This window comes from Bufo gargarizans, chromosome 1 (genome assembly GCF_014858855.1).
Source record: "Bufo gargarizans isolate SCDJY-AF-19 chromosome 1, ASM1485885v1, whole genome shotgun sequence".
Lineage (NCBI taxonomy): Eukaryota > Metazoa > Chordata > Amphibia > Anura > Bufonidae > Bufo > Bufo gargarizans.
In genome coordinates this window covers 671,365,830-671,390,899 of record NC_058080.1, presented here as the reverse complement: position 1 = coordinate 671,390,899, position 25,070 = coordinate 671,365,830, and the positions used below count along the sequence as shown (strand labels likewise).

At 46.3% G+C, this 25,070-nt stretch overlaps 1 protein-coding gene across 1 annotated transcript in view; it reads right to left on the bottom strand.

Moving 5' to 3' along the window:
* The window catches only part of JMY (junction mediating and regulatory protein, p53 cofactor), an 87,120-nt gene extending 76,044 nt beyond the window's left edge, over positions 1–11,076 (bottom strand). Inside the window, 1 exon segment of the mRNA XM_044276115.1 lies at positions 9,794–11,076. Coding sequence (XP_044132050.1) covers positions 9,794–10,432 — 639 coding nt within the window. The 5' untranslated portion in view covers positions 10,433–11,076.
* Positions 11,077–25,070: the final 13,994 nt, after the last annotated feature.

Sequence of the window (25,070 nt, the reverse complement as noted above, 5' to 3'; positions counted from 1 at the left end):
ATGCGGACACTGCAGCCAATCATCGATCACGTGCCGTACTTACTTGATGCCACTCACATAAATAAAGGCCGGCAGGGACTGAAGAGTACAGTTTGTCATGAAAAGACTTTCTTTAAGCAGCAGCACAAGAGCAGTGGACAATGTAATAGTGACTAGTGAGCACTACGGAGACACACTATGGCACTACATGGGAACTGTCTGGCAGCACTCTCACGGATCGGTTTCATATGGACACTTTACACTGCTGCATATTGTGGTCTCATCTGCCTTTGGGGGGGCCGACGATTTTTCAAAATCACTTTGCCCCTCATGTCCTCCATGCGGAATAGGGTAAACCCAGAGGCCAACTAGCAGCTGCCAATAACATCACACGCCAGTGTATGGCATTACTGTACTCTGGCAGCAAAGTGGTCAACACCTTTAAGTTTGAAAAAAAATTGTTAGGCCGTCAATATTAAAAATCTTTTTAAGGCCCCCTGCACACGATCAGGATTGCGTGCGGATTCTGCGCGCGGATTTTGACCTGCGGTGCGGATTTTAAAATCAGCGACATGACCGGATTTTCTTCATACACTTAGTGAAATCAGCATGCGGAAAAGCCGCACAGAATCCGCACGCAAATCCGCACCAATTAATGCGGATTGACCGCACAGATTTGCCTGCGAACACCTGCGGATTTCAGTGCGGATTCTCCGCACATGAATCCTGAACGTGTGCATGTAGCCTAAGTCCCCCTTCCCACTATACAAAATAGATGCACGAGATAGTGAGAACTGTCGGCCAAATGCTATTAAATATAGGACAATTTTTCAATAAGGGGCAGAATAGGTTACAAAAATAAAAACATCACTCGCCATCACCGATGCCCTGCCACTGCTGTTCTGGTGGTTCACATCACATTTTATGTCTCAGTTTGACGTATACGTTAGGGGAAAAAAAAGGATACAAAAAAAACGCAGCACACCACTTCTTCTATCCTGTACAATCTGGTTAAAAAAAATGTTTTTTTGTGTGTGTTTTTTTACAATGGAAAAAAAAACACCTTTTTTTATTTTATTTTTACACTGGAACTCAATGGTTAAGGGATGCCCTGTATGGCATCAGTCTGGGGCATTCGTTTAACTTATACGTATTTTGTATACATTAAACAGATGGGAAAGACGTGATGTGAAACCAGCCTAATGGGTGCCATGTTGAAGTGCCTTTAAATAGGTCCAGTGGTAAAAAGCCGGAAGGTAAGGCCTAAAGATCAAATCTAATGGGATCATTTATCAAACTGGTGTAAAGTAGAACTGGCTTAGTTGCCCATAGCAGCCAATCAGATTCCGTCTTTCATTTTCCAAAGGAGCTGTGAAAAATGAAAGGTGCTATGGGCAACTAAGCCAGTTCTACTTTACACCAGTTTGATAAATGATCCCATTAGATTTGATCTTTAGGCCTTAGGATCTGGATATCAGACCAGTGGTTGTCTGACACACGGCACAACTGCCAATTGGCTCGTTACCAGTGTGCCGTGTAATTACCTCCTATTCAGGTGAACAGAACCAGCAGCTGGAATTACACCGCACTGACAAAGCAGACGACATGCCGGTAAACACTGAAGAGGACGCAGCCCTTGAGCGAGCACCCCAGCCCCTTCAAACAGTCGATTGGCAGGAGTGCCGGGAGTCAGACAACCACCAATCCGATATTAATAACCAAACCTGAGGACAGTTAATCAATATTATGAAACCCGTCAACTAACTCTGTTAAAAACGAGTATAAAATACAGTGATCACCCAAGGTGTATACCGACAGGTAGACATGGACAGTGAAATACCTGGGACACATCTGTGAGGGCAGGCTACCCATGCTACATGGCCATTGGTATGACCGGAGAGACATGCCGAACTGCCAACAGAAAATGCAACTAGCAAACTATTTGGGCAGATTCATTAGAGCGTGCAATAACTGGCTGCAGTGCCCACTCTGCTGACGGCAGCAGCACAGGACGGGCACACACTGGCAGCTTACACACCGCGGTGCCGCGCACAATCCTCCCTCCAACTAGCTTCAATGATGAACTTTGGTTCTTTCTGAAGATTGTGCAATCTTTTCTAGTGCACCGGGGCATCGGGTCCTCACACTGCAGACTCCGCCAGTCTCCAAATGTCACGAGTTATTGGTAAAGGTGCACGATCAAAGAATATTTTTCCAGGAGGACACAGGGATATGCCATAAATTGTCTAATAGATGTGGGACTATGTAGAGAAGAGACCCCTAAAAGCCTGGTGAGGAGACCCCCACACCCAGGTGGAGGATGGATGGAGAGGTCGCTTCCCCTGGATATGGCAGCCACTTGGTCTGTGTTCACATTAGGCTTCTGTCCCACGTGTACCGTATACACATGGCGTACAAGCTAAGCAGGTGCAGTAGCATCTGTCACCATAGGCTTCCATTGGGGGGGGGGGGGGGGGGTGTCCATTTAACGTATACTTTATTGTGCTGGACTCTGGAAAAGCGTAGTAGCAGTACTATACCAGCATGGTAAACGTGGGGCAAAAGCATGATGTGAACACAACCAGCAGCTCTCCACAGGAGCAGGTCATGCAGAAGAATTCGAGGCTAGGGGTGCCCTCAAAGGGGCTGCGTCACTTCAGCAAATGGCATTTATTATGTAGAGAAAGTGGATACAAGACACTTACTAATGTATTGTGATTCTCCATATTGTCTCCTTTGCTGGCTGGAATCAGTTTTCCATCACATTATACACTACTCGTTTCCATGGTCACGCCCACCCTGCAATCCAGCATCGGTGGCCGTGCTTGCACACTAAAGGAAAAACCGCTGGCCTATGTGAGCTCCCTCGGGCCCGGCCACCAGAGAGGCTGGCGCTTTTTCCTATTGTGTGCAAGCACGGCCACCACTGCTGGATTGTAGGACGGTCATAACCATGGAAACAAGCATTGTATAATGTGATGGGAAAACGAATCAAGCCAGCAAAGGAGGCAATAGGGACAATCACAATACATTAGTAAGTGCCTTGTGTTAACTTCTTCTACATAATAAATGCTATTTGCTTAGGTGAGACAACCCCTTTAAGGCTAGGGTTACAAGGCAATTTTAGACCTATCGGGTGCCAACCAAAACTTTGGTCATGTGTGTGAGGCCTAAGGCTTGGGCTACACTGCAGTCTTGGGCACGTTTTACAGTGTAGCAGTGCCGCTATAGGAAAAATTGGGGTCGCATGATTTATACCAGCGCAAAACCAAAAGCGCCCAAAAACAATTTTTCCAATTCTGGGATCACGATCACATCAAACTTGTGAATCACACTGCGACTCCGTCCATTTCTATGGCGGCACTACTACACTTTGAAACTTGGCAGCGCAACACTTGTCTCCCCCAAGATGGCTGTCCAGCCCCAGTCTTAGGCCTCATGCACACGAATGTAGTTTTGGCCCGCATCCTATACACATTTTTTTGCGGCTTACATTTCTATGGGTCCGAATCTGTGTGGCCATTCTGAAAATGACAGAAAAAGTCCTAACGTTGTCCGTAGGTAGTTGTACTGATGGGAGTGAGAAGACTGCAGAACGCACACAGCTGGTATCCGTATTATGCGGTCCGCAAATGGATACGGTCAAGTGCATGAGGCCTTACACTGCGACATGCTGAATTCTGTTCTGGGAAATGTCATGGAGGCTTCTGTGTATTTCTTAATTGATTTGAGGATCACAGAAGGAAAGCATGGCTGCTCTACCTCTCAGGGGAGGGGGAGAATCGATACATTCGCATGTCTCTGCTTCCGGATACTCCTATAGGGTCTCTACACAAATGAATTTGGCTCTGGCAGTTTTTTTGGCCATCTGTAGTTTTTATTGCACACAGTAGGGTACATATAAAGACTGTCATTACAAACACCAGTCCTAGTATAAAGTACGTCAGTGCAGAATGTGCCAAATATAATAGCTTATATATAATATATTGATGACTTAGCCTCAGGATAAGTCATCAATATCATATCGGCCGGGGGCTAGGAGTCAGCTGCAGCTTCCTCGCAGCTTACCAAGTACAGCGCCACACATTGCATAGTGGCTGTGCCCTGTACTGCAGCTCAGGGCCATTCACTTCAAAGCAAATAAGTTGCGCCTAGGTCAGGTGACCAATGTACAGTGACATCACTGACCTAGGAATATACAGTGAGTGCTTGGAGCCGATTTGCTGCTGCTGACCCATCCTGAGTATAGGATATTACATTCTTGGAAAATCCCTTTAAGAAGCACAATCCACATAAAGGGGTTGTCTGGGTTCAGAGCTGAATCCGGACATATCCCCATTTTCACCCAGGCAGCCCGACGCCTGATTTGAGCATCAGAGCAGTTCATGCTCCGATGCTCTCCTTTGCCCTGCACTGAATCGCGCAGGGTAAAGGCATTTTCTGAAGTTACAGTGACGAACTGAGCTCTCCATATGGCTTGCCAGGCGGAGGTTTCCGCCGAGCAGTGAGCCCGGTGACGTCACCGGCACCGATGGACGGGCTTTAGCGCGGCCCTAGCTTGTAAAATGGCTAGGGCAGCTCTAAAGCCCGCCCATCACAGCCGGTGAAGTCACCAAACACTGCTGGGCGGAAACCTCTGCACGGCAGTGTGTTATTGTAAATAAAAGAGTCTGTGCCCTGCACTGAGCGCATCGGAGCATGAACTGCTCTAATGCTAACATCGGGGGGGCTGCCTGGGTGAAATTATGGGTATGTCCGGGTTCAGCTCTGAACATGGACAACCCCTTGAATAAATTGACATAGCTCCAGGCAGTCCGTGTGCCAGAAGTTCAAGATCTACATCGGCTATGATCTACTGTAGATCTGAACTATCACAGGATGCCAGTTTCTGGTAATAATGATATTAAATGGGTATTCCAGTTAAAAAAAAAAAAGTATATGATAGGAAATCAAAAATTTCTAATATCCATGTATTTAAAATTCTGCATACATACCTTTCTTATATCAGGCAGGTGACCCCTATATGTAGTAGAATGGTATCACCCATGTGCCAGTCCTGTTAATGTATCCATGGCAAACCTGAAACCTGGCATCTTCATAAGATCCTGACATCCAGTAAGCAGCAGTGTTACATGACATACATGTCAGGGGTCAACATACAGGGCACATCCATGTGATAACTACATAGGACTAGTAGTGGCATAAGGATTCTACCGCAGTTCTTACAGTAACTACATTATTGTGTGCATTTACATGGCCTCCTGCCTCTAGGTGATGTTGTCATGTTATTAATAAAGTTTAGTGTTTAAACAAAAAAATTCAATAAAAAAAAAAAAAAAAGCACAGACACTGACAGACATGTTGAGGTTCCGCTGCAGGTAGCAACACTGTATATAGTGTATATGTTCTGCTCTACACCATACACTACTACTCCTCTGTTAGATATCCAGACAGTTAAAAGATTATTCCCATCTTGTACATTGGGGGCATACAGCTAGGATATGCCCCCAATGTCTGACAGGTGCCGGTCCCACCTCTGGGACTCGTATCTATACTAATTAAGGAGTTCACCGCACAAGCGTCCTCCATTCATTCCTATGGGAGCGCTGAAAATAGCCAAGCCAGCTGGCTCGGCTATTTCCGTAAGCCCCATAGAAGAGAATGGAGTGATGGCCGCGCTTGTGCGCTATGCTTTCCATTTATTTCAATGGGACTTCCGAAAATAGCAGAGCGTGTCACTCAGCTATTTTCAACTCTCCCATAGGAATAAATGGAGGGCGGTCGTGCATGTGCGGCGCGCCCTCCACCACTTTGCGGGCACCGTATAGGTGCTGGTGCCAGAGGTGGGACTCGCACCTAACAGACATTGGGGACATATCCTAGCAATGGGAATAACCTTTAATTGTAGGCCAGGTCACATGATACTTGTGAGGGTCACATGACTGATGCCACGTTTAGGCCGTTATGGCTTCCAGCAGAGAACAGGCTGCCCCAGCACTCTGGATCGACAAGGCCGGCAGTGTGAACAGGCCGTAGCTCTCCTATGGGTGCCTTTTACAGGACTAAAATGGGCCATACCATTTTTTTTCCCTTTAGGAAGAGGCTATTGTATGGATATAATAAATGTCAGTGAGCATAATTTTAAATTGATGTATTTTAGAAAACTGTTCAAAATCCTATTCTCGACATAAAAATACGTAATCATTAAAACCGGAATACCTCTTTAAAATCTGTTGGGCTGCAGCAGGCCCCTCCACTTTTCTGAAAAGTTGTAAGAGGAGTGAAAGATTGCACTGATTAGGGCTGCAACGATTAATCGATGTAATCGATTATATTCGATAACTGGATTCGTTGTCGACGAATCCAGTTATCGAATAATCGCCGATTCGTTGCTATTCGGGCGGGCGGGCGGTCGCTGCATCTTTATTTTACCTTTTTACAATGACGCTCCCGCTCCTGTAACAGCCAGGCAGAGCGGACGGCGGCGTAACGTCACTCACTCACGTGACACGCCTGCTCCGCCTCCTTCATTCATGAAGTGGGCGGAGCATGCGCGTCACGTGATTGAGTGACGTTACGCCGCCGTCCGCTCTGCCTGGCTGTTACAGGAGCGGGAGCGTCATTGTAAAAAGGTAAAATAAAGATGCAAGCATCGGGGCCGGGGCTGTTAGGGGGAAGGGGGAGGGGGGATCTGTCTATGGCACTGCTATGGGAAGGGGGGGGTCTGTGTATAGCACTGCTATGGGGAGGGGGGAGGATCTGTCTATGGCACTGCTATGGGGAGGGGGGAGGATCTGTCTATGGCACTGCTATGGGGAGGGGGGTCTGTGTATAGCACTGCTATGGGGAGGAGGGGGGGTCTGTGTATGACACTGCTATGGGAAGGGGGGTCTGTGCACTGTTATGAGGAAAGGGATCTGTGCACTGTTATGCCCATAACAGTGCACATATCCCCCTCTCCATAACTACGCCGTCCACAGATCCCCCTCTCCATAACTACGCCGTCCACAGATCCCCCTCTCCATAACTACGCCGTCCACAGATCCCCCATAATAGTGCCGTCCACAGATCCCCCATAATAGTGCCGTCCACAGATCCCCCATAATAGTGCCGTCCACAGATCCCCCATAATAGTGCCGTCCACAGATCCCCCATAATAGTGTCGTCCACAGATCCCCCATAATAGTGTCGTCCACAGATCCCCCATAATAGTGTCGTCCACAGATCCCCCATAATAGTGTCGTCCACAGATCCCCCATAATAGTGTCGTCCACAGATCCCCCATAATAGTGTCGTCCACAGATCCCCCATAATAGTGTCGTCCACAGATCCCCCATAATAGTGTCGTCCACAGATCCCCCATAATAGTGTCGTCCACAGATCCCCCATAATAGTGTCGTCCACAGATCCCCCATAATAGTGTCGTCCACAGATCCCCCATAATAGTGTCGTCCACAGATCCCCCATAATAGTGTCGTCCACAGATCCCCCATAATAGTGTCGTCCACAGATCCCCCATAATAGTGTCGTCCACAGATCCCCCATAAGTGTCGTCCACAGATCCCCCATAATAGTGTCGTCCACAATTTGTTTTAATATGGCCTTTGAACATAATTTTTCAAGTAAGATCATATAAACCTCTGTTTTGTAATTTTGTCGTTTTTTCCGATTAATCGATTAATCGTAGAAATTAATCGGCAACTAATCGATTATTCAAATAATCGTTAGCTGCAGCCCTAGCACTGATCATTTTCCACATTTTTCCCCTATAGAGAAGGTGATGCCAAAATGTCTGTAAGCAACGCCAAAAGCTCCCGCACGCTGCCTTCTTGTAACAAAGCCAGAAAGATAAAAAAATGTCACCTAATGCAGAGAAGAAACGCCCGTGTGTCCTGCGCTTCGTACTTCCCTTAGACCCTCAGCTAACATCTGGAGCTGGTGTTTTATTGCCAAAAACACAAAAGTGCAGACAAACACCTGAAAAAAGCGGTGTGCGTCGGGGTACCTGCACACGTTGCGGACTTTCATGGAATACAGCATAAGTAAAGTGAATGACATTTGCCAAATCCCATGTCCACTCTGCGTAGTTAAGGGCGGAAACTGACCTGTCACGCGGACTATTCTTTTTATTTTAATACTGATGCCCTATCCTCTGGGTTGGTCATTAGCAGTGATGGCCAGTTCGCAGTGTTCACCAATGAACACATGCGAGCTGCCATCTTAACTGACAAGTCCAGCGATGCACAGGTAAGCCCTTACCTGTGCCGCGAGCCGGTCTGAAACAAATGCGGTCACCGGGAGCAGGCAGTAGCGAGAACAGCCCGATGAAGACCCCCGGGTATGTCACAAAAAGCCGACCCTTTCCCTTCAGCATGTTCGGCGCATGCCCAGTTTAACAGTTAAAGCTGATGCCCTCTGTTGAACTGGAAGAGCGCAGGCAGTGTTTGGCGCTGCGCCCATAGGCTATGCTGAAGGGAAAGGGTGGGTGAGGTTATCGGCCTCTCGTGATGTAGCCGGGGAAGGGGGGGGGGGGCAACGACGCTGCTAAAGGGGTGTAGTGTACGAGCGGAGGAGAGGCATGCTTGGGCTCTGTAGGGGGGGGGGTCGGTCTGGGCACTTGATGGGGCGTTCCTGGGCACCTTTTGAAAGAAAATAACGCCCCTCTGGGCACCTTAATGCCTCATTAGCATACGGATATAAGTGGATTTTATGAAGCTATAATACCAGCTACAAAGAAAAACCTATGGAAAGAAGGTCTAACGACCTGTAAGGACATACTTTTGGTTTAATATCAATTCTCTAGGTGACAGATTCCCTTGTAAATCCCAGAAAACTAACAGAAAATCCTAAAAAACACACTACGGCACTACATAGTGCAGATTTAGGTACATTTTATGCGGTTTTGCTGTGGATGTTATAAAGACTTTCTGCATACAAATCTGAACCATGCGCAGGTAGCCTCATAGGGGTTGTGTCACTTCAGCAGATGGCATTTATCATGTAGAGAAAGTGAACACAAGGCACTTACTAATGTATTGTGATTGTCCATATTGTCTCCTTTGCTGGCTGGATTCATTTTCCATCACATCATACACTGCTCGTTTCCATGGTTACGACCAGCCTGCAATCCATCAATGGTGGTCGTGCTTGTACACTATAGAAAAAGCACCAGCCTATGTGCGCTCTCACAGTGCCGGTTCCTATAAAGTGAAGCACGGCCACCGCTGATGGACTATCACAATACATTAGTAAGTGGCTTGTATCACATGAAGTAAGGGGATCCGATCACTGTGACCAGTGATTGGCTGCAGAGGAGTGGAGCATCAGAGAACGGGAAATGGAGCGGGGAGCCAACGCAAGAAGCAAGTAAATGAGCTTCACTTTATGGGGGGTGGGGGGTTGGGGGCTGTTGTCCCCCCCCAATATTTGCACGTCCTCTTACACAGACCACTATATCAGGCAATTATTGGAATAAACCAAATGTTCCCAGAGGTGCAGCCGTCACCTCTGCTGTATGGGGATCGGCATAGCCATCTTCTGTCCTTAGACCCAGTGATGGGCGAACTTGTGTTTTTACGTCCAGCGTACAAGGTTCAGGTTATCTAAGGATTCTGTTATAGATTCCGCTACCACGGATTGGACCGTAAGTTATGGTCTGTGGTAGCGGAATCCATGACAGAATTCTTAGATAACCCGAACCTTGTACGCTGGATGTAAAATCACAAGTTGTCTGATCTCTAGTTATGGAGAATCAGTTCACCCTGTATGGCCGGTGCTGGTGACAGTGTGGGGGTATAGCAGGGGGCACCCGTACCTCGTGCAGCCCCCGCCGGGCCCGCTGCAGCGCCTCCTCGTAGCCCTTGTGCCGCAGCTCGCTCAGGCTCTCGTAGTACTCCTCCGGGTCGTCGCTCTCCGTGAACAGCACCTGGGACAGGATCTTCCAGCCGCAGGTGTCCAGGCTGTGGCCCAGGTACTGCTGCAGGCGGCTGCTCAGCTCCTCCACCTGCTCCTCGCTCAGCTCCGGGGCCCCGAACAGCACGGACCACATGCCGGACGGCTCCTCGGGGAAGGCGGGCAGACAGTGCTCCAGCTCGGCGCTGACGGAGCACAGCTGCTGGTGCACGGCCCGCAGGTCCTGGAAGGAGAAGAGGCCGGCCCAGCTGCAGTCCTCGTCCTGCTGCTCAGCCTCCCGAGCGGGGCTGCCGGACGGCGTCGTGTCCCTCCTCACGGGGCTGCCCTCCGGCTCTTCCCTCCGGGAGGGGCTCCGGCTGCCCCCCTTGTCGGCGCTCCGCTGCCGCTGCGCGGTCCGGTTGTGACAGGTGATGGCGAACTTGCCTTCCACTTCGTTCCAGGCCACTATGAACACGAACTTGTGCCGTTCCTTCTCCTCGAAGACATTGGGCCGCACGGCCACCCAGTCCGACTCCAGCGTGTCCTCCAGAGAGAACGACATGTCGCCGGGGCCCCCTCACAGCCTCATCCGCTGCGGACTAGCTGTATACGTGCGCGGCTCCGGCGGCGGATGGATCCCTGCGAGTGGCGCTGCGCCCGGTGTCTGCGGCCGGATCTCTCTACACTTGTGCCCCTATTGTTGTTGTTGTCATCAGCGGCCGCGCTGCTCGGCGGTCATGGGCGCCTCGTTAACCGTCACCGGGCAGCGGCCCCGTTCTCCTTCCGTTGTCGCCCGTCTTATCTCCAGCATGACCTCCTCGGCTTCCACCCGCATCACGTAGTCTCCTCTACCGCCGACCGGACTCCTCGCCACCGCCGCCGCTGCCTCCTCCTCTCTGCCCTCAGCAGCGACCTCCCCCTTCTCAGGACGATGGAGACAACAAAGCTGTCAGGCCGGTGCTGACGTCACGACCTGTGAGAAGGAACGTAAACATGCGCACGTGTCCCGTGCTCTGCCGCGCATGCTCGCAGCGGGCGCCGTCTGGTCATATGATTGGAGTAGAGCTCCTCTCACTCTAGTGCTGCTGCGACCTGTTGTCCCCGCCTGTCCTGCTGGTCTGTGTGTTTGTGTAGTCAGACAATAGGGCTGGCTGTACATTGAGAGTAGATGCCCCATGATGATGACTGCTGTGTGGGCAGCTATGGGAGTGACAAGTGTGCAGCTTCCCTCTAAGGAATTGACAACCCCTTGTGAAAGAGATCAGAGAAATTGCGGGAGATTTCTCAAAATTGGCTTAGTTGCCCATAGCAACCAATCAGATTCCACCTTTCATTTTTCACAGCTCCTTTGGAAAATGAAAGGTGGAATCTGATTGGTTGCTATGGGCAACTGAGCCAGTTCTGCTTTACCCCCTGTTGTTTCCAGCAGTCTGCCCTGCAGTGGATACTAATGAGAAGCTATGGAGACTGGAAAGTCCTGGAAGCCGCTGCCACTGTGACTCATAGAGGGGGGCCCTGACCAGGGATGTTCACAGCCCCTCTATGTAATGTCATCACTGTATGACCTGTGCACATGAGGTTGTTTGCATCTGCTCATTTCATACTTGATTGTACACAACCCTGGTGTATACCCCACGTGTACCCCAGATGCCCACAATTTGTCTCCTTAAAGGGGTATTCCCATCTCAGACAATGGGGGCATATTGCTAAGATATTGTGTGATAGGTGCGGGTTCCACCTCTGGGACCCGCACCTACACCGAGAACGGAGCAGGGAAGGTGGTGGCCGGTGGGCTCCGGGTTTTCCAGGGTCCGGCCACCATCAAGCGCTGTCCCCATAGGATTGAATGGGAGAACACCGCACTTGTGCGGCCACCGCTCCCATTTATTTCTGTGGGGCCGACGAAATAGCTGAGCCAGCGCTCTGCTATTTTCATCGGACCCATAGAAATGAATGAAGGGCGGCTGCGCAGTGCGCCCTCCACAATCTTTAGGGGTCCGTTCTCGATGTAGGTGCAGCTCCCAGAGGTGGGACCCGCACCTATAAGACAATGGGGGAATATCCTAGCGATATGCAACCCCATTGTCTGAAATGGGAAAACCCCTTTAATGGCAGATAGCCGGTTTTCCCTGTAAAATACTTGTATGGATGGGTGATTTCTTCTATCACCTGCTGTAAAAGCGCTATTAAAGTTAGACCTCACGCACACGCCTGTTGACTTGTTCCGCGACTGATTTGCATTTTCTGTGGCTTGCACGCAGACCCATTTATTTCTACGGGAGTGCAGAAAATGCAGAGAGCATCTGTGCAGCCATTCCGCACATTGAAGAAGTCCGATTGTTGTCTGTTCTAGTAGAGAAACGGATAAGGTCGTACACGGCGACATTCATGTCACGCAGCATGTTATAATGCTAGTCTATGGGTTTTTTGCAGTGTGGCACCATAGACTAGCATTTTAAAATATGTCGCATGACATTACTGCGACAAATGTCGTGTAGCCCTAGCCTTAGGATGTAGAAATCCCCTGGCATATGCTGCAGATCAGGGGTGCACAACCTGTTTTGGTCTGGGGGCCATATTATCACATTATTCTATTTTAAGGGGCCCCACAAAAAATGTCCACTGGCGTCCACTGGTCATTACCGCCTCCTGCCCCCCAGTGATAGGCTATATCTGTCTGACCGATGCTATGCAATAACCAGTAAACACTTTCCCTCAGGCCTCACGCACACCGCCGTATTTTGTATCTATGTCCGATCCGCATTTTTTTGCAGATTGCACACACACCCATTCGTGGGTCTGCAAAAAAAAAAAAAGGACAGCATACAGATGCCATCTGCTCACTGTCCGCATCCGTGTGGCGCAGATCATAGACCACGTCCTATTCTTGTCCATATCACAGACCAGAACAGTCATTTCTAGCAATGGGAGTAAGAAAAATGCGAATTGCACACGGAAGGTTTCCGTATTTTGCAGATCCGCAACATGGATAAGGTCGTGTGCGTTGAGCCTTACTGATGGGGAAAGTGCTCATTGTTTAACCCTTTAATGACCAGCCCTGAAGAGGCCTTAATGACCAGATTCTTTGTCATGACTTAGCGCACGTGGTTGTTTAATGGTTATTTGTTACATGGCGACATTTTTATTTATTTTTTAGCATTTTTTTAGCTTTTTTTTTTATTGAAGGAAAACTGCAAAACAATTTTGAATATATTTTTTAATATATATGATATATTTTTTGGTGCATAATATGTTCCCGAAGAGGTGATGATAAGACACCTGGGGGGGTCTGGAGCGCATATCGGTGATGGGGCTGCTGATTTTTTTTTTTTCTCATTACTTTCCTGCTTTCATTTTTAAATCACTGCATCTAGATGATTAAAATCACTAACTAATGTAATGGGAGGCATGCTAATTGTTTTAATTAGAATTACTATGGCAGGTACCAGTAAAATGACAGATTTGCTGTTTTTAATCTTCGGATTACACATGTCCATCCTAAGAAGTAATAAATGAAGGTCGCTGCACCCATTAACATTGCGATCAGCAGTATGAGAGGCGTCCCTGATCACATTTTCTTGTAAGATACTGATGACTTTATTTTAAGAAATCGCCTAGGCTTGTATTTGTAGGATGTAAATGGTGTATTCCCTAAGAATGCAGAAGCAGAGCTCTACTGTACGGGTGTGCGGATCCGCAAACCTTCTGCGTGTAAGGGCAAATTGCAGATCCGCAAAATATGGATGCCGTCCATGTGTGTTCCACGATTTCTGGAATGGAACAGGCTATTCAAAACGGACAAGAATAGGACATGTTCTATTTTTTTTGCCTGGCTGGGGAACGAAACAATGGATGCGGATAGGCGAGCATGCGCATCTTTTGCGGCCCCGTTGAAGTGAATGGGTCCGCAACCAAGCAGCAAAAACTTAGGGCTCATGCACACAAACTTTGTTGGGACTCATTCACTTCAATGGGGCTGCAAAAAACAGGGGAGACATTGCATTCAGATTACCCATCCACATAGGGTGATTGACAGCTCTCCCCGCATCAATGTGTGTATAGAGCAGACTGTGTGAATAGAGTAATCAGGACTCTCACCGTCTTTCCTAGGAGTCCTGTATATTACAGAGCTCAGCTCCTCACCTCTATCATATCCTCATTTCACACAGGGCAGCAGAAATCACATGGCAGTAAAGATGTCAATTGGTCTCATCAGCAGGGCTTCTTCACCTATGGGTGGCTGTCCCCGCAGGTGAAGAAGCACCCACCTGCTGCAACATTTAGCCCAACACTGACAATTTCTTCCCTGCGCTGCTTCTCTGAGCAAGGGCAGAAGCTCTGCTTCAACTTCTGGGCTGTGACTGAGCAGGCGCTGCTACCTGGTAGTGTAGTGGCGCCTGTGCAGTTGCTGCTCTGAAGCCAAAGTAGAGCTTCTGCCCTTGCTGTGCTAGTGGCAGAAGGGTACTTCCACCCCCAGAGGTGAAGAAGGCCTGCTGATGACAGGAATCACTTTGTTACCTGGCAGGTTCACTTTAAGGGGAGTCTTTACCCTAAAAAGACAATTATAGAACACTAACCCCATGATCTGCATTATAGTCCCCATATTGGAATGCTACTTACCGTATAGCTGTCCGTCGCTTATGTTCGCTAAAAAATACTTTTATTCAATATGTTAATTAGGTTCTGAAGGTGCCCAGGGGCGGCGTTTAAGCAGCTGGTGCCCAGGCCCCTGTTCGCTTTTCATATGAAACTCCTCCCCTTTCACCCCTCTGGCCCGCCCTATGTTCTTCAGAAATCCAGCGCCAGCGCCGTTTACAAGATTCGCCGCGCCTGCGCACTTCATTCCCTATTATGGGCAGAGGCACAAGAGCGTTTAATGCGCATGTGCCGGCCCATACATCTAGCCAGCCTTGTGCCTCAGCCCATAATGGGGAATGAAGTGCGCAGGCACGGCGAATCTTGTGAACGGCGCTGGTGCCGGATTTCTAAAAGAACCTAGGGTGGGCCAGAGGGGTGAAAGGGGAGGGGTTTCATATGAAAAGCGACTAGGGGCCTTTAGAACCTAATTTACATATTGAATATTGAATAAAAGTGGGATGAAATGTGCGTAATAGAAACCCGAATATCTCCCACTTGTAATATGGAAATCACTTGTATCAGCGACGCATGACACTTGGAGCTTAGATTTTGTAACATGGCATGTCTATTATTTATCCCATTAATTCAGAATTCACAGTTTTATTGATCTAGGCTTTATAGTGGCTTCTCCAGGATGGGATCATATCCAAAGCTATGCCAGTGTTGTTCTAGGCCCTCATCCAAGACTTCAATCCTGGCTCGGTTCCTCTGCTGGAAAGTTGGTTACTCTGCATTCTCAGATGAGACGTCTTCTACTGTTTTGGCCTTTTGTGCTAAACAATGCCTGCCTTGGGCGATATACCTGAATAGTTGCTGCATACCACTTAAACTTGGCAGCGGTGTTGTTCAGTGGCTGCCATCTTCCTAGGAGGTGTAGATCAGGTTTCCCTTACACTAGGGAGGCAGAGTCATCTATTGTAGTAACACAAATACCAAGTTTACGTGTTGTTAAGTGTCCTTCTGATATTGATTTCCCACCTGATTATGGGCGCAAAGAGGTACGGGCAGCACACTGGGTGGTACAGTTGCTGGGTACAACGTAAAAAAAAAGGATTTACAGGGGTCCAATTAAAGGGTTTCAGGGATTTTTATAATCTAGCCCTCGAAGGACGACTTCACGAGGCAAAAGTAAAATATGCCACATATTCTTCAGCAGGAACTATTGAAATTTTTCAGGTTTTTTTGCATGTTCCAGCCGCGTCCATCGGAACACTGCACCAAGAAAAGACTTTCACATTCTTGGCGCAGTCACGGCTATAAACCACGGTCACGTGAAGTGCAGAGCGGCCTTCCATTGAGAACAATCGTAGGCAGATTCAGTGCTTCTACCGACGCCTTTTTGGTGCGGCATATTTTATCAGCAAAAAACTATGTGAATGGGGTCTACAAAGGCTTTCACACTATGTTGGCTCACACTGCGTTGCATTCCTGCTCACTCCTCCCCCTCCCCTTTCCATAGACTTGCATTGACATGTGTAATCTGTGTCAGGAGGATTGGCCGGCATATATACACTCACCTAAAGAATTATTAGGAACACCTGTTCTATTTCTCATTAATGCGATTATCTAGTCAACCAATCACATGGCAGTTGCTTCAATGCATGTAGGGTTGTCGTCCTGGTCAAGACAATCTCCTGAACTCCAAACTGAATGTCAGAATGGGAAAGAAAGGTGATTTAAGCAATTTTGAGCGTGGCATGGTTGTTGGTGCCAGACGGGCCGGTCTGAGTTTTTCACAATCTGCTCAGTTACTGGGATTTTCACGCACAACCATTTCTAGGGTTTACAAAAAATGGTGTGAAAAGGGAAAAACATCCAGTATGCGGCCGTCCTGTGGGCGAAAATGCCTTGTTGATGCTAGAGGTCAGAGGAGAATGGGCCGACTGATTCAAGCTGATAGAAGAGTAACGTTGACTGAAATAACCACTCGTTACATCCGAGATATGCAGCAAAGAATTTGTGAAGCCACAACACGCACAACCTTGAGGCGGATGGGCTACAACAGCAGAAGACCCCACCGGGTACCACTCATCTCCACTACAAATAGGAAAAAGAGGCTACAATTTTCACGAGCTCACCAAAATTGGACTGTTGAAGACTGGAAAAATGTTGCCTGGTCTGATGAGTTTCGATTTCTGTTGAGACATTCAAATGGTAGAGTCCGAATTTGGTGTAAACAGAATAAGAAAATGTATCCATAATGCCTTGTTACCACTGTGCCGGCTGGTGGTGGTGGTATAATGGTGTGGGGATGTTTTCTGGGCACACTTTAGGCCCCTTAGTGCCAATTGGCCATCGTTTAAATGCCACAGGCTACCTGAGCATTGTTTCTGACCATGTCCATCCCTTCATGACCACCTCTGATGGCTACTTCCAGCAGGATAATGCACCATGTCACAAAGCTCCATTCATTTCAAATTGGTTTCTTGAACATGACAATGAGTTCACTGTACTAAAATGGCCCCCACAGTCACCAGATCTCAACCCAATGGAGCATCTTTGGGATGTGGTGGAACGGGAGCTTCGTGCCCTGGATGTGCATCCCTCAAATCTCCATCAACTGCAAGATGCTATCCTATCAATATGGGCTAACATTTCTAAAGAATGCTATCAGCACCTTGTAGAATCAATGCCACGTAGAATGAAGGCAGTTCTGAAGGCAAAAGAGGGTCCAACACCGTATTAGTATGGTGTTCCTAATAATTCTTTAGGTGAGTGTATATATATCTGTATAGCGCCATAGGCAGGAAGAGAAGGCATTTAAAAAAAAAAAAAAAAAAAGTAGAGAGCAGTGTTATGTCAGGACAGGAGAACAAATAGGAACACAATGCTATTTCTCTGATAACACTGAATAATTAGGCATATGTGACATTCAGGATTCCGGGAACTCATGTGAATTGTAAGGCCACAGATGCGGCAGATTTGTTGTGGATTTTTGCACCAAATTTTGAGACCATTTTCAAATCCACCTTTTATCCAGTGCATTTGCTGTGGATACCTTTGCGGTACAGATTTTGACACAGACTCACAGCACAGTCCGCAGTGGCGGTAATCCACTGCACCTGGATTCAGACTAATGGTTTGGCGCTCATTCAGATGGGCAATGTTCACGTCTGAGTGTGCAATGGACAGCACTTGAACTAAATACTGACTCAATATACCTGTAATACTTGGGCCAATTAACATGTGTAGTGTCCCTCATAAACCATTGGTCTGTGCAGGAAAAAAATATCACAGCAAGCGCCATCCAGGTCTGTTTTTCCTGCAACACTCGCCCATTTTAGTAATTGGGTGCATGAGCAAAATGGACTGCTCAGGGGCATCACCCATGTGCGGAACATGGACAAGTTTCATATTTCTTGTCTGGAAAATCCCTTACCAGAAGGTTTAAACCTAACCTTTTATTTATCGATAGTACAGTGTGTGCACATATGGAAAAACACTTTTTCTGGCCATTATATGACTTGTATCTGCCATACTTTAGCAATTTAGTTTGCAGTTCTTACTCAGAAGCAGCCCCAAGATTATGGAGGACATTACAGAGAGGTACTGACTTGCATGGATGTGAATTTAGAACTTGGGCTGAGGCAGAATCTTTCTCTTGCTGTGCCTGTCTCTGCGTTACTGCTCCCCCCCCCCCCCTCCATAGACTTGCATTGACATGTGTAATATGTTCCTTTAGTGAGCTGCTCTGTCCTGAACACCTTCAATAGATTTTTAGCTTCTCTCTTCTGCCATACCCATTTGTCTCTGATAAGACATATTACAAAGTTTCTTGTAGTCGCTTGTACTATTGATTCATGAAAAGTTGTGTGAAAACGTAGTAACCATTAGGGGATCTATGGGCATTTTGTACAATTAGTAGTTGTAATTAACCTGTGGAGGGAAGACCTTATACATGGTACTTACCCTCCCTGACTCCCCCATTGCCACCATCTCCTCTGATTCGCACGTGCTGCAGACTCTTCCGTCTAGGTCCCGACTGGCTGTGGCTACTTCTCTTCCTGTTTAGCTGCCTTGATTATAATGAAGCTGAGCAGGAAATGAAGGGGCCACGTCCATTCGGGACCCAAGTGGAAGACCCCCCAGCGAGAAAGGGTAAGTACTATGTAAAAGATCTTCCCTCCACAGGTTAAACTATTAATTAGACAATATTCCCAGAGAACCCCTTTAAGCCCTTTACATTAATTTAAATGGAATAAAATGTCTATTTCTTAGTGAAGCATAAAAATAGAGATTTATCCAAATTGGTGCAAAGCAAATCTGCATGTTGTTTGATTCACGTCCACATATTTTCTTTATTGCCGTACATCAAGTCCCAGGATTATCCCGGTTTTGCTTTGCCAACGACAAGTACCAAGGTGCATCTTCTGTTCTAGTTCTCCTGTGATCAGCATCATCCAGAGATCAAATGGTATAGGAAGAATTCTGGCAGCTGACACAAGGATGTCATTTTCCTGATAGTACTATAGAATTCGGTATGTTAGAAATTGTATTTATATAAGTATGTGGCTACTGTTACCACAAAATGCAATGCAATCTGACAGCACCATGGTATAGCGCAGGAGGAGCTGAGCAGATTGATACATAGTTTATGGGAAAAAGATCCAGTAAAAGTTGTAATATATACATTTATATCTCTGCATCGCTGCACCCCCCCACCCCCGATAGATGTGTGGGACGTAGATAGTGGCGCTGTTATTTGTATTTAACTTCCTACAAGTTACTCAGGTTCCCTTGTCTTATTTACATTTTTTTTTTAAAAGCACAAAAACGATTCATTGTGACAAATCTATAATAATTGCAGTCATCTGCACTGTAACGGAGGATGTGTACATGAGTGACAGATGACGGGTAAGTGGATGATGATGGATAAGAAGGATGAAGTGAGGAGACAAGAGAATAGAGCTGAGCGGAAGTATCTCTGAGTGAAGGAGCGAGCCGGCCTGAAGGAAAGAGGAGAAACTGAATGAAGGATGAAGTGTACGTGATTTATGGAGCAGGAACCAAGCCAGGGGCCAGATGTATTCTCTCCGGTTCCCATGCTATAAGCAGGACCTTGGGATGATATGGGTGAGTTTTCTATACAGCATTCGCACTACCATACTGGGGCTAAAATACTGTTTTGTTTTTTTTCATTACATTCTTTGGGGGGACATTTAATAAACTGCTCCAGAATTGTGGCCTAATTTGCAACAAAAACTAGCACGTGTGCTTTACACCACATTTATTGTGCGTTTTAGGCTATTATATATTGTATTATCTAAAATGACCAAGATGGATCCAGCACTAAAACCACTGTAAGTCAATGGGCGCCGGTTCCGTTTTCTTCAGTTTCCGAGAAATCTGATCCGGAACTGTTGATTTACAATGTATTTCATGCCAGATCAGTCTTCATCAGTATCCCATGACACTGCTTGCAGCGGTTCTCTGTCCGGCATGGGAACACAACCAAACGGAACAGAATGCATTCTGGTGCACTCCATTCTTTTCAGTTCAGTTCTGTCCCCATTGACAATAAATGGGGACAAAACGGAAGCGTTTTCCCGCTGCTATTGAGATCTTATGACTAATCTCGATACCGGAAAGGAAAACACTGATGTGAAGGTAGCCCTAGTTGCTTTTTGGGAAGATGTGTCACTGTATAGGGGTGTGACAAAATTTCACCAAAAATAATCCAACCAGGACACAAGTGTCTGGCAAAGCACCAAATTTACAGAGTCCATTAATCTGTCTACTCTAAGTGGGTAACGTGTTGAGAGCAATGCGCCAGAAAAGTGGAGTGATTTTGGCTGTTCTGTCAGTGGAGCAGGCATGTGTGCCAAATTTATGATGTATTTGCTCCATTTTTAGAGTGGCTTACGTCATGCTTGCCGTTGCATTTACTAAGGGGCGGCCAGTTGTTTTGTTGGCGGAGCTACAATTTTAGCAACATTTATCATTGCAACTTTTTACAAAGTCTGAAGTGTCCTTCAGTCCCCTGGTGGTCTACAGGCCGCCAGAACCTTTGTAGTAAATATGATTAGACTTTATAGGGTTTCTCTACTCCAGTCCTCGGGACCCACCTACCGGTCAGGATTTGAGAATATCCCAAAGAATGAATACCTGTGGTAAGTCCTGATGCATGGACACTAATTATATCACCTGCTCAATACTAAGGAAATCCTGAAAACATGACCGTCAGGTGGGTCCCGAGGACCGGAGTTGAGAAACCCTGCTAGACTGAAAAATCTATTGGGAATTTGTGCGACAAATTTTTAAGAATTGACAGGCGTGATTTTCGAAATTTGTCACAAACTAGCTTCAAAACAAGCAAACACTTCAAAAAAACATGCCAAAAGTCGCATATTGATATACAGTCTAAATATCAGACAAGATTAGTAAATCTGCACCATTGGTGCATAACTGTGACCACAACCCAATTCTAGAAGAAATGGCTGTGATGGCAGGAATGCTGTGTGCCACTATGGCTGTGCTCAACTACTTCTGGAAAAAGTCCAGACGGATTCAGTTGGAGACATCACTTCCCTAGCACTTCTTTCTAGATATTTCCACCTTCACATTTGTCAGCTCCCACACAGATTGGACATTGGTGTCATATCCCAGCAATATCACACCAGTATTTTTATTTTAAAATAATCTGTGTTCCATGTGTCTTTTTTTTTATTAATAAATCTCCCATCCCCCACTTTTGACCAGGTGTGAGGGATTATATTGGAGGATTCCATGTTGGTTATGGGATTAGATCTAGCCATTACTAATCTGTAAATCATACAGGACACCAACTGTCAGCTGAGCTGTTTCCCGCAGTTTAGTGATTTTCCTTTAACTGAGGATTCGAGCTTAGTAAATGCCATCTGAATTTTATAGAATGGTAGAGCATGGGCTTGTTAATTCTAGTTGATCTTTTTTTTTATTGTAATTGCGTATTGTGTATTTTTGTATTACTCAGCTGCAAGCATTCAACATCCAAATTATACTGTAATAATCTATCCATTTATAATAAATGTGAAACCTGTGACCAATGTGAATGGAGACATTCTGTGGTGAGCCCTAGGGAATATATTGACCCTTTATAAATAATAGGATATTCAGAATGATTTAGTATTCTTACATATTGTTATAGACATATATATTATGAACAAAGTTATTGAGACACCTACACATTACACCTATATAGGCTTTTATGATATCTCAGTCTAAATCCATAGGCATTAATATGGAGTAGGTCCCCTCTGAACTATAAGAGCTTACACTCTCCTGGGAAGACTTTCTATAAGATATTGGAGTGTGTCTGTGGGAATTTTAGCCTATTCTTCCATAAGAGCATTTGTGAGGTCAGACACTGACGTTGGATGAGAGGACCTGGCTCACAATCTTCATTCATCTCAAAGATATTTGATGGGATTAAGGATTCTGATGGGCCAGCCAAACTCGCCCATCCATGCCTTTATGCATTGTGCCAACTATAAAGTTTGTTGGAGGAGGGAAAGTGCTGCGGGGTTGTTTTTCAGGAAATGTCTTAGGCTTAGTTCCAGAGAAGGGAAATCTTAATGGGTCCGCATACCAAAACATTTTGGGACAATTGTATGCTTCCAATTTTGTGGGAACAGTTTGGGCAAAGCACTTTTCTGTTATATGACTGTGCCCCTAGTGCACAATGCAATATCCATAAAGGCATGGTTGGGTGAGTTCGGTGGAGAAGGGACAATGCTGTGCGGTTGTTGTCCCGGTGCACAAAGCAGGATCCTTGAAGGCATGGTTGGGTGAGTTTGGTGGAGAAGGGACAATGCTGTGGGGTTGTTGTCCCGGTGCACAAAGCAGGATCCTTGAAGGCATGGTTGGGTGACTTTGGTGAAGAAGGGACAATGCTGTGGGGTTGTTTTTCAGGGGTTAGTCTAGGCCCCTTAGTCCCAATAAAGGAAAATCTTAATGCCTAAGCAAACCAAGACATTTTTGCGGGACTGTGTCCCGGTGCACAAAGCGGGATCCTTGAAGGCATGGTTGGGTGAGTTTAGTGGAGAAGGGACAATGGTGTGGGGTTGTTGTCCCGGTGCCCAAAGCGGGATCCTTGAAGGCATGGTTGAGCGAGTTTGGTGTAAAACTTGACTTGCCCGCACACAGCCCTGACCTCAGCCCTATCCAAAATCTTTGAGATGAAATAGAATGGAGGTTTGAGAGCCAGGGCCTCTCATCCAACATCACTGACATAACATAATGTTACCCTATAGATGGCGTGACGTATCAAGTATGCTGCACCAGAAAATTGGAGAGCTTTTAGCTGTTTTGTCAGTGGAGTAGGACTTTGCCCCAAATTGATGATGCATTTGCACCTTTTGTTAGGGAGAGTTGTGCCACCCCCGGCAAATTGCATTTACTGATGCATTTACTGATGGACAGATGTTTTGTGGGTGGGGTTTCATTTTTACAGCCAGTCACCCTAAAAACTTTCAAGTGTACTCCAGTCCCCTGGAGGCCATGCGACAACTCTAACAAACGGCATTACAGTTTGTAAATTTGTCGCAAATTTGCTACTAGTAAAACCAGAATGATAAAGTAAAATGACAGTTTTTATTAGGCTACAATATTGAGCGTAACAACCAAAGACGTGAGTGATAAAAGATAATCATGATAATAGTTTTATCACTCCGCATTGTGCCTGTAATTTCTATCCCCGGCTACCTCTTCGCTGCGTGTGACTGCGTAGTTGAACCTAATAATAGAATACAAAGCAATTCTTTTAACCTTTAATTAACCATTGCCGGTCATTATCTTTCATGTTCTATATTCAGTATGCACAGGCGCTGATGTCAGCGGAAGTGTTAAAGGTCATCCTTATGTATGGTAGCCTTAAACATCTCGCCAATACAGGCTTGAAAGCACTTTAAAGGGAAAATACGGTGCATTATTTAACAGCTGAGCGAGGGAGGCACATGAGTGACGCCTGCCTGCGTGTGATGAAAAATAGAAGAGACAGATAATTGCTGCATCTCTGGGAAGAAAGACAGCAGCGTGGAGGGCTAAGTATAATGAGGGGACTGCTAGGGTCTAGTGGACTTCAAAAGGGAAATGTCGCTAGTTCTGCCATGATTACTTTAGCTTCTTCTAGGTTATATCTATATATATTTAGAAAAAGTTACAGCATATACACTGCATCTCTAGAGACATATACAAAAAGTACTTTCTGAAGCTGGAGAACTAGAGACTTTGATGTACAGCACTGGCTTTGTTTGAGCCTAATGGAGGTTTATCAGGAATTATGCCTCATTGAGCACTAGCATTATTCCACAAAAAAAGTCCAGATTTTCACGGAGCAAATACGGCTGGATGAGTGGGCAACCATGTGCTACATGGCCAGTCAAGTGCGCTCTACAGCGAGGTACTCTTAGTGGCTCTCCATTCCAGCTAAAGGCTATGGACACCTTCAGGGGCATTTTACTCATTTTTGAGCTAAAAATCATTTTTTTTGTTCATCTTTATTAAATGGAGTCTGTCACCACATTTTGACATTATAGACCGCTTACATAGAGCTGTAGCATAACTGTAGATGATTCGAATGGTACCTTTGTTGTGTTCTTGTGAGGTTCACCCGAAAAAAACTGACTTTTATTAGTATGTAAATGAGAGCTGGGGCATTGTGGGCACGGCATCACTGTAGCTACTGCGCATGCGCCGGCCAACGGCGCAAAACCAGCGGCAAGGAGACGGACCAGAGGCACAGTAGCTACAGTGATGCTGTGCCCACAATGTGCATGCCCCGGCCCAACGAAGGAGAGCGCAGGCACGGGATCTCGCTGGGAGAGAAGGAGGACGCAAGGGAAGAGAAGGGCAGGCAGGGGCGGGGATATGAGCAAAAGTGGCAGAGCAGCCTGGGCTACAACGAAGTGAACGCCGCCCCTGGGCACTTGCGAGCCAGTTTTTGCCTCGGGTGAACTTCACAAGAACACAGCGCTGTGTAAGCGGTCTATAATGTCAAAATGTGGTGACAGACTCCCTTTAAAAATGTTCAGCCGTTTCTGAGATACAGGGCTAAACATCTGTTTGCAAGTTGTCACAGTCTGTTTTCTTTGAATCTCGTCAGCTGATGACTCACGCAGAGCTCTTATCGCTGATATCCTAACCTCATAAACACTTAATAAAGCGGAATTCTTATCAAACTGATAAATGTTTATAAGGCCAGAGAGAAGAGGTACACATCAGCTGACAGGGTTCAAAGAAAACAAAGTCATAGCTTACAACCAGACTGATTTTTTAACCCTTCTAACTCAGAAACAGCTGAACATTTTTTAATAAAGACCAATTGAAAAAAAAAAAAATTTATCGCAAAATAAGTGAAATGCAGTCATAAAAGAATGTCCCTGAAGGTGTCCATACACATTAAGTAGAAGCTAGTTGACGGTTAAATAGCAGTTGAAGAAACAAACATGGCCATACACCTTTTTAGACCATATTGGCCGTTTCAGTTGTCCAGACTGCCCATACATATTCAATTAAACCAGGCAATGGACAAAGGATCTTCCTGGGAACTTTCTTTAAAATAAGGATTTTTCGTTCATAAACAA